This window comes from Amphibalanus amphitrite, unplaced genomic scaffold, assembly GCF_019059575.1.
Source record: "Amphibalanus amphitrite isolate SeventyFive unplaced genomic scaffold, NRLGWU_Aamphi_draft 000606F_arrow, whole genome shotgun sequence".
NCBI lineage: Eukaryota > Metazoa > Arthropoda > Thecostraca > Balanomorpha > Balanidae > Amphibalanus > Amphibalanus amphitrite.
In genome coordinates, this window is record NW_024882100.1 from 279,395 (window position 1) to 294,750 (window position 15,356).

At 51.9% G+C, this 15,356-nt stretch overlaps 1 protein-coding gene across 15 annotated transcripts in view; it reads right to left on the bottom strand.

Annotated features, from left to right (window-relative positions):
• Positions 1-15,356, bottom strand: part of LOC122394696 (muscle calcium channel subunit alpha-1-like) — a 122,938-nt gene that overhangs the window by 35,156 nt on the left and 72,426 nt on the right. For all 15 annotated transcript variants that reach the window (XR_006258914.1, XM_043391740.1, XM_043391741.1 and 12 more), the window contains exons 4-7: positions 10,243-10,382; positions 9,213-9,319; positions 6,479-6,631; positions 1,028-1,221 (exon numbers count right to left, since the gene is read on the bottom strand). Coding sequence is in view for 14 of the 15 variants with exons in the window: in XM_043391740.1 (XP_043247675.1) it covers positions 1,028-1,221; positions 6,479-6,631; positions 9,213-9,319; positions 10,243-10,382 (594 nt within the window). In the remaining variant the exon portion in view is untranslated. The remainder of the gene's footprint in view (positions 1-1,027; positions 1,222-6,478; positions 6,632-9,212; positions 9,320-10,242; positions 10,383-15,356) is intronic.

Consider the following 15,356-nt stretch of genomic DNA (forward strand, 5'->3'; position numbering starts at 1 on the left):
CTAAGGCGTGTTTGAGCAAAGAACAAAAGTTTCTTTAATATCATTGTATCAAAACCTTTCCTTGAAGCCGTACAGGTAGTCAAAAACCATATCTACGTTATATAATATCAAAAGGAGAAAAGAGACTTTTGTATCTGACAGGTCTAAATTACAAAATTATTTTAGGAATACAGTATCAAGGGAATTCATTAACAAAAACATATTAAAGCCAACAATGCCATTAAAGTCTGATCGATACGTCATTATGAGCGATGACATCGCTACATTTGACCATGTGCTTGCGTCATAGGCTGTCCCATGACGATCATATCAAAACACTATTGAACACCAATACCAACATTGCGAGATTAGTTTCAGCTTTGCGATACGTCAACGGATAAAAAATGAGGAAACATAGTAGCCGACGACTAGCCATATCGATTTATGACATCGAGCCCCCGAGGTAGAGCGCGCAGAAGAGTGTAACGGCCCTCCCAACCTCTGCCCGCCACTGAAGAGCGCCCCGGGTCGCCTATTCCTCTGATCAGAAAGCTCTGAGCTCGACACATTCGTTACTCCGAGTTCGGATCAACTGGAGCGAGAGCAGAGGTGACACATCCGCTGGTAACACAAACGGCGTTAGGCTGTGAGCCCCTGATCAAACGCAGACGTGGAAGCGGCTGCTCACTACCACACGCCCTCGCTCTGACGTTCTAATGAAATTGTACCTTCCGGTGGTCAAATTGACCCAAGAGGTACCTGAAATATGAAATTTTGAAAAGAAAATACGCTCGAAATGTAATACGCTAAATACGCTTAGGTGCATTTAGTGTCACTCAGAAATTGGCTGAAACTAATACACCTAATGTCATGACCAAGGAAACGTAAGAAACCTTTACCTCATATTGTAAATAGGTCCATAAATTAAACCCGCTCCCTGGATCCAACGCCTCACCCCAGCGCCTTCCACCCAGCATCAACGCTACCCCGTTCATCTCTAAACCCACGCCCAATGCCCAGCCAGCCCCACCCCGAACCGATTGCTCACGTAGTACATAACGTCCGTCCAGCCCTCCATGGTGATGCACTGAAACACGGTCAGCATGGCCAGGCCGAAGTTGTCGAAGTTGGTGATGCCGAAGTTGGGCCCCTCCCACTCCTCCTTGCACTCGTATTGGTCGGGGCAGTGGAACCCACTCGACGACGGATTGGCACATGGTGACGGCTCGCCTATCATTTCACCTGTCGGGCAGAGAGAACACGGGTCAGACTCGCGTCGAGGACTGTATCTAGGCCCTGCTTCAGCGGCCCGACGCTACTAAGCGCTACCGGTATTGGCACTCAGTAGCGCTACCGGTATTGGTGCTCAGTAGCGCTACCGGTATTGGCGCTCAGTAGCGTCGGGTCGCTGAAACAGCGCCCTGTTGTCACACATGGAGCATGTAAGTAAAAACCAGGTTAGGAGACGGTCGCACATGACTGAAATAAGCTAATTTCCAGCGAGACGCGCAGACATTATTCAAATAATTTAGTTCATATCGCATTAACTTCAATGTTTATTTACCATCGAAATAAAACACAAAAAGATCTCGCATAGGACGAGCACCATTACAAGGACGAGCACCAAAACCACGCTAGTCTGCTGAATTGAACAGCTCAAATCCCACCACACCTCCCCACCCAACCCTTACCACCGTTCTGCGATTTCACCGAGCGGCCATGCTGCGCCTCAGCGCCTTTGCCATATTCTGCCATCTTTTCCCCAGCTGTCACAATCGCCGTTCCCTGGGGGCGGCCGGCCGGCCCGGCGGCCCCCGGAGATCCATTCCGCTCGCAGAACTCGTGCGATAGTGGGTCGGAGCGCGGATCACTCGCGATACGGCACACCGCGACGCCATGAGGGGTGTATCTGTCGCCAGCCGGCGGACGGGACGAGCGCACGGCTGTCCCAGGCTTCTGCTGAGCTTACAGGCGGACCCGAGCCATAATGCGCTAATGGAGCGGGTACGACAGAAAAAGGAAGCGAGGTATTGCGAGAAAATGTTGGAGGAGACAGTCCATATTGCGGGAACGACAAATCCTCTTTTCGCTAATGCGTGGTCGGAAAACTAATGCAATGAAATAGTTGCGATCAAATCAATACCTACATTGCCTACTTTCCACCTTTCTCGATTATTTTCTTCGAACACAACACCGTTGCACTAATGCTCGTAGGTCCGAGCCCAAGTTTAATTCACTCTGCACTGCATTATGGCAGCATCCCCTAGCCCACCTGACCCCTCCCTCCCCTCCCCTCTCACGGGGAGCACTCTGCCGCTCCGGCGAGCGCGCTCGTTCGGCGTCGAACGACACCATTAACCGGTTAGTTTCTGCCGCCGTCCCGACGCAGCCCAGAGACGACCTGCTGAGGCGCGGTGGGGCAGCCGCGGCGAGCTCGAATGCTGCTCACGTGTGCTGGAGCTCGCAGAACACAATCAGAGCGGTGCGGAGGCCGGCGGAGCGGTGCCGCCGTCTCTGGGGACTCCGGAGGAGCGGAGGAGTGTAGGAGGAGCGTTGGAGGAGTGTTGGAGGAGTGTTGGAGGACACATAGACGGCACGATCGAGTGGAGTCTTCTGCCTCCCCGATGACCGCCATACGTGGTAGGCTAGCGTGGCACGCCAGAGGACGAGAAGGCATAGTGGTGGAGTTTAAAAGTAGAGCCAGAGTAAGCTGTTCATGACAGCAACTTAGAGCTCACATCTGGTAAAAGTCTTGTAAAGACTTACAAGGGCAATGAATATGTTCCGGTTACACCTTAAAGTGTGTATTTGAGTCTGGCAAGAATGGTCATGGGTCACAGCTGCCTTATACAACTGCCTTATTAATTCCCATGTCGTTTATACTCCAGACAGATCCCACCGCATTTAGCCCTTCTTCCCTGGCGCAGTGACCAACCTCTCGTGACCCCTCATGTTCGTGATTTGCCGCTACTGTCGTGCAGTTCAACCACAGACCCGCCCGCTCCTGACACACACCTCCACAACACAGCAAAGTCACGACACCACCCACTCGCGGGAGAGCGGTCTCCAGGTCCCTCCCGGTCGGTCGGACGTTAGCCGACTTTTGTGCAGATTTTGACTGTCAAGCGTGACGGTGTCACGGCACACACAAAGGCCGCTGAGATTTTGGGAGGGAGGGTTGAGCTACAAGACAGTGCTGACTAGGGAAAAAGCACGATGCTGAAAAACATGATGCGAGTTTTACTAGTATGTAGCGCCACCGAGGATAAGAGACTAGCGCATTGTTTTGCATACTCATTGCATAATTATCGTCCCGTTTATTTCAGACGACTCTAACCGTTGTAATAATGTAAAGTGTCACGGATGACACTGGACTAGATTATTGACTGTTGACTGTTCACTGAGTGTTCAGTGTCTTTGGATGCTAGAGGCTCGGCCAAGGTCACCGAGCATCAAGCTGTGACCGTTTCCACCGCCACCGAGCCGAGCTGTAGCACCGTTCGGGGCTGTCGGGACCGGGCGACAGCGGGCCGGGCCAACCACAACAGGCGTCGGCTCTCACGCCACGGCGTCCATTCGGTCGACACGTGGCCGGGCGGGCCGCCTTCCCAGCCCCACCGACCGTCCAACGAGCACAATCCACCCAGTCACCGGCCCAGCCAATCATCCACCCACTGCTCCTTCCATCACCCACCCACCACCCGACACCATGTCACCGCCCCCGTCCCGCCTCTGCCCGTGCATAACAGTGGCGTCCGAATACACCCACCCCCATAAAACATCCACTGATCTATATCCGCCACCTTTCACATAACACCTTGACATGCCACTATGACGAGCCTCCAGTCATCAAGCCACGTCAAGTACGTGAGTGGGTGGAAGTCGATGGGGTCTGTCTGCCGTACCGGTCGTGTCGCGCTGACCCCGCCCCGCTCTGCCCCTCTCACTGCGCGCTGACCCCGCCCCTCTCGCCCGTGACCTCACGAAGCGTGACGCAGGTCCGTGATGACGTCACGGCGAGATCGACCGCGCCAGACTTAGCCGCCGGGCCGGTGGCGACCGTCGAGCGTCGACCGGTCCAGTCACCGGCGGGGGGCGCAGGATTCAGTCAGGTGGTGACCGACCGCGTCACTGCGCGTCATCCGGGAGTCATCAGACGTCATCGGGGCGTCATCAGGGGTCATCACCGACCACCAAGGCGTCATCAAGCCAGTGGACATCATCATATTGTTCCAGGGCGCCATTGTCCACAATACGGCGTCATCGGTGCTTCAGCAATGTCGAAATGATAAGTGGTGTTCTGCGAGTCTTTGGAGAGCGGATGTCTCGCAGCGTCAAAAACGAAAACTCATGGAGGCATCTGGAGTTGAATGAATGGGCTCAGGAATATAGTCAGTGGGTCATAACTCCTCCATGATGCGTATTACGTACATTGGGGAGACTGGCAAAGTTTAGCGAGCTTGTTGTGAAGTTCATGCTAAAGAAAACTCCGGCCGCAATGAAACGGCCTTTGAATGCCAAAAACGTTAAAAACTACTCATGAAACACATTTTTCAACGTTATGACGTGATAGTTGAGCTGAGACATGGTGACGAGAGCATTATGAGACAACTCCAGCCAAAGACAGTATGGGAGCCAAGCCAGCAAAGAAACAAAGTTTGGACGGCTGAGAAGCTACAGCCCCTAAGCGCATCCTTAACTCAAGGTTAGACTTCTCAAAGTCCCGATGCTTGAAGGTAGGCACATTCAGTACCGAGCAACCACGTTGTAATTCACCCAGCCCATACCGTCAAGTCTCAACAGGTGTCAAGGCATTACCAGCAACTCACCCGGCCGGCCTACCGCACGACCCCACCACCACTGCGCATTCCCGTCACCTCCCTATCGCGTCATAGAGCCCCATAAAGGGCTCGGCCCGTCCAGCGGCCGGCCACACCGCTTGGCAACAGGGCCCCACCGCCCGGTCACCCTCGGTCAGCACCGTCCTATTCACGTGGCGACAGAGTACAGACGCGACAGCGCTGTCGGCGCATGCCGCGATACAGCGATCGACGATACCGATGGTGTATGCGCTATGCCCGGACACACACACGAGCGAGGCCGGGCCAAGTCGGCCGACAGAAGTGTGAGACGGGACCCCGCCGCTTCCACTCGATCCCAGTTCTCGGAAAACCACTCTGGTCAAGAGCTCGGAGAGGCGTCAGCGGTCGGCGCGCTGACGCCTGTGAAATCGGCGTCACTTCACAGGGATCCGCCGGCCGCCGCCGGCCGCCCGAGGGCCATTCAATTGAGACCGAGAGCGCCGGCCTCCACCGCTGAGTGGCAAAGTTGGAGGTCGCCTGCCACCGCCATGGAACCGGCTCAGCGGTCGCCGAGATTCACAAAAGCGGGAGCGCTATCTCGGTTTCAGTATTTAACTGACCACCACTGTGTGAATAGAACATAAACTGAATGAGTTGACTCCAATAATGTGCTAATTACGGAGCGAGCGAAGCGAGCGGAGTCTTACGTAGAATAACGGAAATTTCTGAGTATGAGCGGCCGGCCGGCCGGCCGGCCGTGGTCACGCTTTTGCGAGGCTTATATCTCAGCAACCACTTGACCGATTTACATGCGGTAATTTTTGTGGGGTAGCTTCATTCCTTCTACCAAGTATTGGACTATTCCCGATGCATGTGGGTGACCCCTTATGCACGTGCCACGTGCAAAACGAAGAGGTGTCACTTTTGTAATTGTTGCAATATCTCGGTAACTACTTGGCCGATTGCGCTGAAAGTTGGCATGTAGGTAGGCACCCACTAGGCACTGCATATCCATGTGCCAGAGTTGGGGTGCTGCTGCACGTGCGCACGTGCAGGGGTCGTTTCCAGATCTCGAGAACGGCTGGACCGATGGCGCTCAAATTTGGTACATGGTTAGGGACCGGTTAGTAGGGTGCCGTGCAAAAGTCAGTTGGGACCCATTTTGCACGTGCGCACGTGCAGGGTGCCGCTTCCAGATCTCGAGAACGGCTGGGCCGATTGTGCTCAAATTTGGCACATCGCTAGAGACCGGTTAGTAGGGTGCCGTGCACAAGTCAGCTGGAGGTACCCCCTCGAAATTTCGCACGTGCAAGGCTCACCCTCTCGCTCGCTCCGTTAGTCGCCCCAAAAGGCGCTATACTGGTAGCATCGTAGAGTATGGCCACTTTTCTTGGAATTGAAATATCACCGGAGCCCATAAGTTCACCATCCAAAATAAAATAGCTTCAATTGTCACCAATCACTATCGTCCTCAGTCCTAAAAAAGCTAGAATTTCGGTATCCCCCCCCCCCCCACCCGCCATATGCCCCTAGCCACCCAGTCTGCGCTCGTTTCTTTCATCCATCCGATTGAGGTAGGTCACACCGCTTCTATTACTCGTCCGATCACGGTGGGTCGCTTAACCGTCTGGCTATGGTAAAAAGTAACATCCCTCGTTTTTTTTTACCCGTCCGTCCGATTGCGTTAGGTTCCTTACCCGTCTGGTTATGGTAACAGGTGCTGTGCAGCTTCCCCTTGAACAGCTCCAACCCGATGATGGCATAGATGATGATGACGAATATCACAAGTAGCGCAATGTGAAGCAAAGGCACCATGGCGCGAAGAATAGAGTTCAGGACCACCTGTAGACCTGCGAACAAACGATAAAACGTAAGCACAAGGCAATCGAGAGGCGACATGCTCAGGACACTCATGTGTATCATTGCATATTGCTGTAGTGCTACAGCCCACAAGCATGCCGATTGTGTAATTATAAGCTGAAGTTCATAACCATTTAACGCAAAACCAGCAGCAGGGCATTGTTTATCATAAGAAAACCAGGAGCCGCTCAGTTATTCGTCAATAAAATAACGAAAATGCCTCGATTAATTTACCTAAATGAAAACAAGCCGGCTTGTTTGCCAGTGTCACGTCTCTGCAACGATTACTATTCATCGGTAAACCGGCACGTGCAACAATAATTCACAACAATGCATGGCTGGCCGCCACTCAGGTAATGAAATCGATTAAAGCAGTCGCGGCACGGCTACTAGACACGTGCCGATGAGGTCGACCGGACCATGTCCTCGTGTCGCGACAAACGACAATAAACACACAACGCTACAGCAGCCTGCGAGCTGCGCCTTCCCCTGTCCCAGCCAGCGAGTGGGGAACCGACTCAGTTTGCATGGGCGACGCTCGAAGTTGGCGCTAACGGAGATGATGAAGTGAGTTAGGGGAGGGGAGGGAGAGGGAGGGGACTTCTCTCCCTAGCGACAGAGCTGAGAGCTCTTTCAAGGACGCGTCGAGGTGCGCTTATACAAAGTTAACTAATTCCCGAGCCGCTTAATGCGTGACGTCAAGGCACAGTGTGCTTCGTATTTGAGCATATATTACGGGAAGAATCAAAGCTTGAGGATAGGAGGTTCTGGGGCTAGGTTGACAATGCTCTGTGCTACATTGCGTCAATAAATCAGAACTCCGATCCTCACGATCCTCACAGCTTGGTGTCGCTTTATCAACTTTTTAGTAAGTTTAACGGATACGACGTCATATCTCTCAGCAAAAAATCTTCTCAAACACCTCAACTTCGCGATGCATTCTCAAATACTTTGCAAAGTAACTTCACAGCTACTTTTCGCATGACAGCCGACCCAAAAACTTCTATCCATCGAGCTAAGTATCAGTCAATGTTCGGACCCGGCCTACTGCGCCAGCCATCCAGTTCATCAGGCCGTAACGATTTCTGTCGCGGGCCGCTCTAAAACATTCAGTGACTTGCGGCCGGCGCAGTGCGGCCGGACGGACGGACGGACGAACGTTGGTGGATGGTGGGTGGGGGACGGTTGGCGGTGGGTGGTTGGCAGTGGACGGTGGGTGGAGGGCGGTAGTCGGGTGGATGGTGGGCGGTGGACAGTAGGCGGCGTTGGGACGGATGGTGAACGGTTGCGCACGGTAGGCAGTGAACGGCGGGCGGTGGATGGTAGACGATGGTAGGTAGTGGGCGGAGGGCGGTGACCGGTGGGCAGCGATGGGCGGTAGACGGCGGACGGCGGGCGGTGGCCGGCCGGGTGGATATTGGTGGACGATGAACGGTGGGGCGGTGGACGGTAGGCGGTGGGCGGTAGGCGGCGGTGGGGCGCAGGGCGGAGGCCAGCAGATAGCGTACGGCGGCCACTGCCAGGACAATGCCATGATAACTGACAGCACCAGCCGACGGCGGCACCAGTATAAATGACACACCAGCTCACCGGCATGTTATGTAAATGACCCCGGGCCGCGCCTGCCTGTTGACTGCTACCCCGTACCCCTACCCCTTTTACTCTGTGCCAGCTGCCATGAGTACAAACTACAAACTACAAGCATGGCCTGTATCAAATGCATGACCCGTATCAAGGTGTCACTCTCGAGTATGCAACTCAAACAGACTGGTCCTGCATCTGAGGTGAGGTTAATTTCTGATTAAATAGCACATGATTCCTTCGTGTATGCATACAAACCGTGTGAAATCTCTTTATATAGTAAACACACCACATCCAATAAATAAGAAAAAGCGCAGTTTATCAAGTTCGAGACACGTTACTCTCCTTTGGCAGTGTCTCCCCTTTAACTCTACCGAAAACCTTCCCACGCGCCTTCTTGAATAACCCATCCGTCTACCGTCCGTCTACGTTACGAATTGGAGCAATACGCCGCCCATTCAGCCCGCCCACGCGGCTCCTGACTGCTCACTGGGTCGATAAACGAGCCACAGACATGCACACGGGTCGCCCCCTCGCCCCCTACCCCCGCTCCGCCGCCCGCACATCAGGGAAGGGTGACAAATAATGCACGAGGGCCGCGCCGTAGAGCCGCCAGCGCAGCGTCCCAAGAGGTCAGCGTATGGATACGGGATCGCAGCCAGCGCGGCGGTGTTAGCCTGACTGAACTGGGTTTAGCGAGGAGTTTCCAGTGAGGTGGATATACTACGTTTTGTCTTAGCTGCCAAGTGTAACTGGACACAAGAAAGTGTGGATAAAAGTAAGGCAAACATTAGCTGGGTTGAATTATGACTAGCTGTTGACTAGCATGTTGACTAGCGTGCGTGGGTGCAGCCACCGCGTCGACACCACTTTGTCACAATCTACAAACGCAGGGAAAACAGCTGCTCGATACGCTAGCTGACGATCTGGTGCTAACAGGTTAAATCAAAACTGAGCAGCATTCATGTTCAGCGCGGCACACATACTCACTTGGTACACCGGAGACAAGCCGCAGGGGTCGTAACACTCGAAATGCCCTCAGGGCCTTGACGTCGAAGCCTTCCTCTATAAGTGAAGACAGCGCCGTACTTACAATACTGTGGAGAAAGAATATCGGTAAGCGATATCATCCAAGGACATCCAAGAAAACATTATCCTAGATAATAAATTAGTGCACAACGATGACACCCGCAATAAAAAATATGTTAGCTTTCACATTATATAAAGTAAGCCAAAAAATATGGTATATTTTGATCGAAACCAACGCCATCTTCTAGCGCGTACCACAATGAAACGGTGAAATCGTTTTTTTTTTTTTACTTTAATGACCTCCTTACAATGATAATGAAACTTTCATCTCAATTCGTTTATTTTTATATGAATTTTCGGCCACGGGCCATGATCACATATACATATGGTCAAAAGCAAAGTAAAAAGTGAAACACTGAAATATTATACGATATCATCAAATGCCTTACATACAACGAGCCTTAAAAGAAACGGTGAAATATCATATGCAAGTAATGACAGTCACAACTGAGGACCAATGAAATTATCATAGTGCTAACTAGCAATAACAACAGCAGCTCATCAACATTTAAGACCACCCAACGACGGCATCGGCGCATTGCATGTGTACTTTTTCTTATGGGCCGCTGAGTGCCCTTACAATTATCGGGGTATCATCATTACTTCATTACTGAATCCATTATTGATACATGAAACGCAGACTCATTAGCCACAATACTCCATCATCGCCATAAAGGGTAAATTGTACACCTAATGGTGAATTGTGTACACACACGATATACTACAACTCCGAGCCTTTACTGAATCGATCTAAATTTCGAATGATTTGGCTTCATCACCATAAAACAAACAAACATTGAAAAAATATGACAAACAAACCAGTAGGACTAAAACTCATCACAAACAGTAACTTATGCAAAACGAGCAAAAACTTTTGATGAAACCGCCCACAACATTATGCTCTAATGCATAACACTCCCAGCGTACTTACCCTATAACAACAATGCTAAAATCTAAGATGTTCCATACGTTGCGCAAGTAGGCGCCCGGGTGGAACGCAAAGCCGTACGCGATGATTCGCATAACACACTCGGCTGTGAAGATCACCAGAAAAATGTACTCAATCCGTTCCTGTAACATAAGAACAGGGGATTGTGAGATGTCAACAAGGGATTTATTATTTTTAGCCAGAGAGAGAGTAGATAGATTTCTAAGACAGGGCACAGCTGGAAACGAATGCATCAACACGTTAGTTAAACAGACACCAGAAGTTTAATCGGCCATGCCACCAAGAGCGTTACCAGGCAATAAATGTAGGTCAAGATCTGTTACAGCGCTGAGCAGCCACAGATCACACGAACACCCAAACACAGAAACGTCCTCAGATAACGCCCAACGAAACCAGCCCAGCAGATATCGCATTACCCATTATAACCTCCAACACTGTGTTTGCATTCTTCCCGATAGTTACGCCTAGCTTCACCGCATGGCAACAGCGGGGCGGCGTTTTTTTTTTTTTTTTTTTTGCTCCGGCGAGTCTGGTAGCCTATCAGTCAACGGAGGAAATTACGTAGCCACAAAGTGATAGGTCCTGTAATGACTGGAGACATCAGCAAACTGATTGTCCTAACGCCAGCAAATAAGTCCCATCGATCCAGAACAGCTAGCTGACGAAACTGGCCGATCAATTGCATTGCAAACTAGGTGCCTCTGATCAGTTATGCACTGCCTGCAATACTGCATTAGTATTAGTATCACATACAGCATTGCACAGGGCAAACATTTTACACGGATGATCTGGGACGCAGCAAGCAATCATCAGTTGCGCAAACAGCTCTGCTGTGCCAACAAGACTTTCTGAGACCACTCCGAAGCGCTTCATCAACGGAAAACAACAGGATCATCCCTGAGTCTGCGACACGAGACGGGAAAGCGAGCGACGGACGAGAAGAGGGCGAACGACGATCGACGGGGCGTCGGTCGACGGACGACCGGGCGGGAGAGGGGGGGGGCGGAAGATGAGGGACGCGGGGGGAGGGGACGGTGCATCAGTGACCCATGTCAGCGTACCCCTCTCATCGGGCGACCTTCTCGATGGAGCGCCGCCAGCGGACGAGCCAGCGTGGCGGACCGGATGGAGCTCATTTCCGGCATATTCTACCGTCGTCCGGTAGGATGGCAGATCAGCCAGGGAACGACCGGGATCGTCGACAACGACAGAGCGACGGCGGCGACTTTCCGACGCTCTGACATTCAGATGCTCAAGTGGCACAGACGTCCTGACCTATCATGACCACACACCGACGGACGCGACGGGCGAGCATTGTTGCCGTGACGGTTCAAGACGATGCGTGACGATGCCGACGGAGCCGTCACGCGGAAATATAGGGGTCGTGCGCGGAAGGTGGTGCTACCAGACCTGACCCGCGCGGCTGATCTAGTCGGTCTTGCGGGCCACGCGATCATGTCAGCTGTGTCAGTGGCCGAATACAAAGAGGGAAGTCATGTGCTGGATGGAAAGTGTGTCACAAGACACAAGCACCTTTAAAGGTCAGGGTCAAGCGGTAGAATAACGACATTGCCATAGTCCAACTGAGCCGCAGGAAAATGGCTAGACACTCGGCTGGTCTAAAAGTATTGTGAAAAGTGAACAAGTAGTGCGAGTGGAAAGATACGTTTTTTCAGGACTAGAAAGACCTGCACGGATGTTGTACCCAGAACCTTATTTACTTTTTTGTCGTTCAGTCTCTCAAATGATAATATTCGTTTTGTAAATATTACTCCACAGACCATGAGCTTCTTTGCATTAGCACTTGCTACGATCCAGGCTCCCGTTCGCCTGGCATTGCCGCCCTCGTCCTGTGCCAGTTTCTCTGCCCAGGACTCCGCTCATTTCTTCCTCCTTGCCAGGTCACCCGCTGGGTTTCGGCCTTTCTCCCTCCTTTGCCGCTAAACAAGCACCACCTCCACCGGCGTCTCCGTCGACGCCTCAGCGCCACGCAAACAATGTTCGCCGGAGCTAAAACAAAATCACAAATAGCTGGCCGCTGCCGGTCGGTTTTCTCGAGACTCATCCACCAGAGCCGGGAAACCGGCTAAGAAGACAAATCTACATGAGCTGCATCGTGGCGAATCGTAGCGGCCAGTAGCGGCTCGCGGCGGCGCGAGTGAGGTCGGCCCGGCTGGCAGTGCGCCTGGGACGGTGCCAGCCGGAGCGGGCTGCTAAAATGAGACGGAGCGGGCGGCACGGGCCGCTAGCGGTCGGCTCCGGTGGCCTGACGGGTCGGCACAGAATGCCGCGGTGGACACTGGCTAACGAGCCCCGACCGGCGGCCGCTTGTGTCGACGGTGGGTCAGCGCCCGGCGCAGGAGCCGGTCGGGACAGCAGTGAGCTGTTCACTGGAAATCATACGTTGCACCATCCTAGGTCCACGGGGGATCTACTAGACCCTATATTCTTGGAAGAGATCCGCTGTACTTGAATCATCGAAAGAAGGTTCGCTTTGTTTCAATCTTGATGAGCTGGTGTGTTCAATCCTCAATCCTTTGAGGTGGTAAATATGCCAATGCGCTACAATCACATGAGCTCATGCGGTGTTATCAACAGGCCAATATGGCGAACTTCAAAGACTAAGCTATGATATTTTCTAAAGAACGGAAGAATTGTCCATGGACCTCTGTATACAGAGGCCTATGAATTGTCGTATTTTGTTCTTATCGTCTCTGCCTTCGATGGCTAGATGACCACTGGGTGTAGGTTTGTGGGGTGGGTAGCCAGTCAGCCAGTGAACCAGTTAGAAAGACAGAGGGATAGGCTGACAGACGGGCAGACAGACGGACAGGCCGAAAGACGGACAGATTGACAGACAGACAGACAGACAGGTCGGGTCAGTAAGTAACCGGTGTCCGGGGAGCGGGTCCAAACGCGCACGCGAGCCTGTCAAATGACACAGACTCATCACCGGAGTGGCGGGCACGGTCCGCCACGAGTGGCAGGCGCAGTCCAGCGCGAGCGATCGCTGGGCTTTTAAAAATCGTCCGGGGAGCGACACAAGAGACCCGAGACACGCAGAACGCAGATTGGGTTCAGAATAAGATAGTGGTCGTTGCAAATTAAGGCGCAGCATATTACGCTATCGTGCGTCGTGCAAGTGTCAAGGAGTCCTGTAGATTGTTTCGTGAAATTAGCGTATGAATATGCATGTCAAATTACGACATGCATATTCATACGCATGTCGTATTATTTAAAGAATCGTTCAGACAAAAACGAGCAGACTTCAAGAGACTTTCAGACGGTAGGTATACCGAGTATCTCAAGGGCTTAGTAGGCGAGTTTCGCACAAATCCGAAGCGTTTCTGGACGTTTGTGAAGTGTTTAAGCACTCTAAAGGTCTTCCTGTTTTAATGAGCAGCGGCAAGCGAGTCTTGGATGACATTGGAAAGGCAAATCTGCTAAACCGCACATTTGCGTCGAAATTTTCCGACCCCACCGTCGCCGTATTCCCCAACGTACCTTCTTGTGCTGACCACCGTCTGTCGGAATTAAATGTGTCGGAGGAGGCTGTGCGTGGTTTACTCCGGGAGCTCTCCGTCAGCAAGGCGTGTGGTCCTGACGGATTGAGCGCCCGCATTCTCCGTGAGTGTGCAAATGAATTGGCCGCCCCTCTGTGTAAACTTTTCCGCATATCCCTTTCATCCGGTATCTTCCCTGAAAAATGGTCTGAAGCCAACATAGTTCCCATTTTCAAAAAAGGATCGCGGAACGATCCAGCTAACTACCGCTCTGTATCGCTTCTTCCCCTATGTGCAAAAGTCTTTGAAAAGATTGTAAGCGAGCAACTCTTCCAACATGTCCAGCCTCACCTTTCTCCGTTCCAACACGGATTCGTCCCAAACCGGTCATGCGCCACGAACCTCGCGTCCTTCCTGTCGCACGGATGGGCGGCCATCTCAAACAAATCCCAGCTGGATACCGTGTACACAGATTTTAGCAGCGCGTTTCAGAGTGTCAATCATTGTTTGCTACTGCATAAGCTCGAAAGGATGTACGGCGTTGACGGCAACGCTCTGCAGTGGTTGAGGTCCTACTTGGAGAGGCGCAAACAACGCGTTGTGTTGAACGGGAAAGTGTCCGAGTGGGTTCCGGTTGTGTCTGGAACACCGGAAGGGGGTCACATCTCTCCGTTGCTGTTCTCTCTCTATGTGAATGACCTGCCAACTGTTATTTCCACCAACTGTTTGCTGTTTGCTGACGATCTGAAGTTGTTTCACGAGGTTAGGTCCGATGATGATGTTAAGACGCTCCAGCGTGACTTGAACGCAGTGACTCGCTGGGCGGCCGACTGGAAATTGAAGCTAAATGTCTCCAAATGCAAGTCATTTAAAATCACACTTAAACGTAGCCCCATTGACTCGACATATTCGATCAATGGCACTATTTTGGAAAATGTCACATCGATCCGAGATTTAGGCATCATTCTTGATCAAAAGCTAGATTTCGCCGATCACGTGCATTCAGTGGTCACAAGGGCTAATAGAGCGCTCGGGCTCCTCATTCGAACGTTCCAGTCGGCTCCCCCCAAGTGTAAGCTGGACAGGCAGGCCGTGTTGGCGGCTTATTACGCCAATGTTCGATCTGTGGTCGAGTACTGTTCAGTGATATGGGGCGGAGTGGCCAAATCTCATCTCGTTCGTGTGGAGAGGGTGCAACACAAGTTTTTGATGTGGCTGGCTTGTCGCACCACGAATTGTAATTCGTCGCTCAAGTACTCGGACCTATTGTCATCATTTCGTGTGCCACACTTAGGAGCACGACGCGCGAAGTGTGATGTTCTGTTTTTATGCAAGGTTTTTAAGGTTGCCTGCAAGTTTTTAAGGTGCAAGGTTGCCTGTTGGTGATTTATGAAAATACAAGAAATACAAGATACAAGATACAAGAATGTTAATTTCCATAGTTGCCTCTGACACCAGGCAAGGAAGCTATGCTAGAATCGCGTGGGCACCCGACGTCGCCAACTTGAAACCTGTATTAGTGTGACTAATAAACAAAGATTAACAGGGTGACAGAAGTCATAAGCGGCACACAAAGAAGTCTGTTGTTGATGA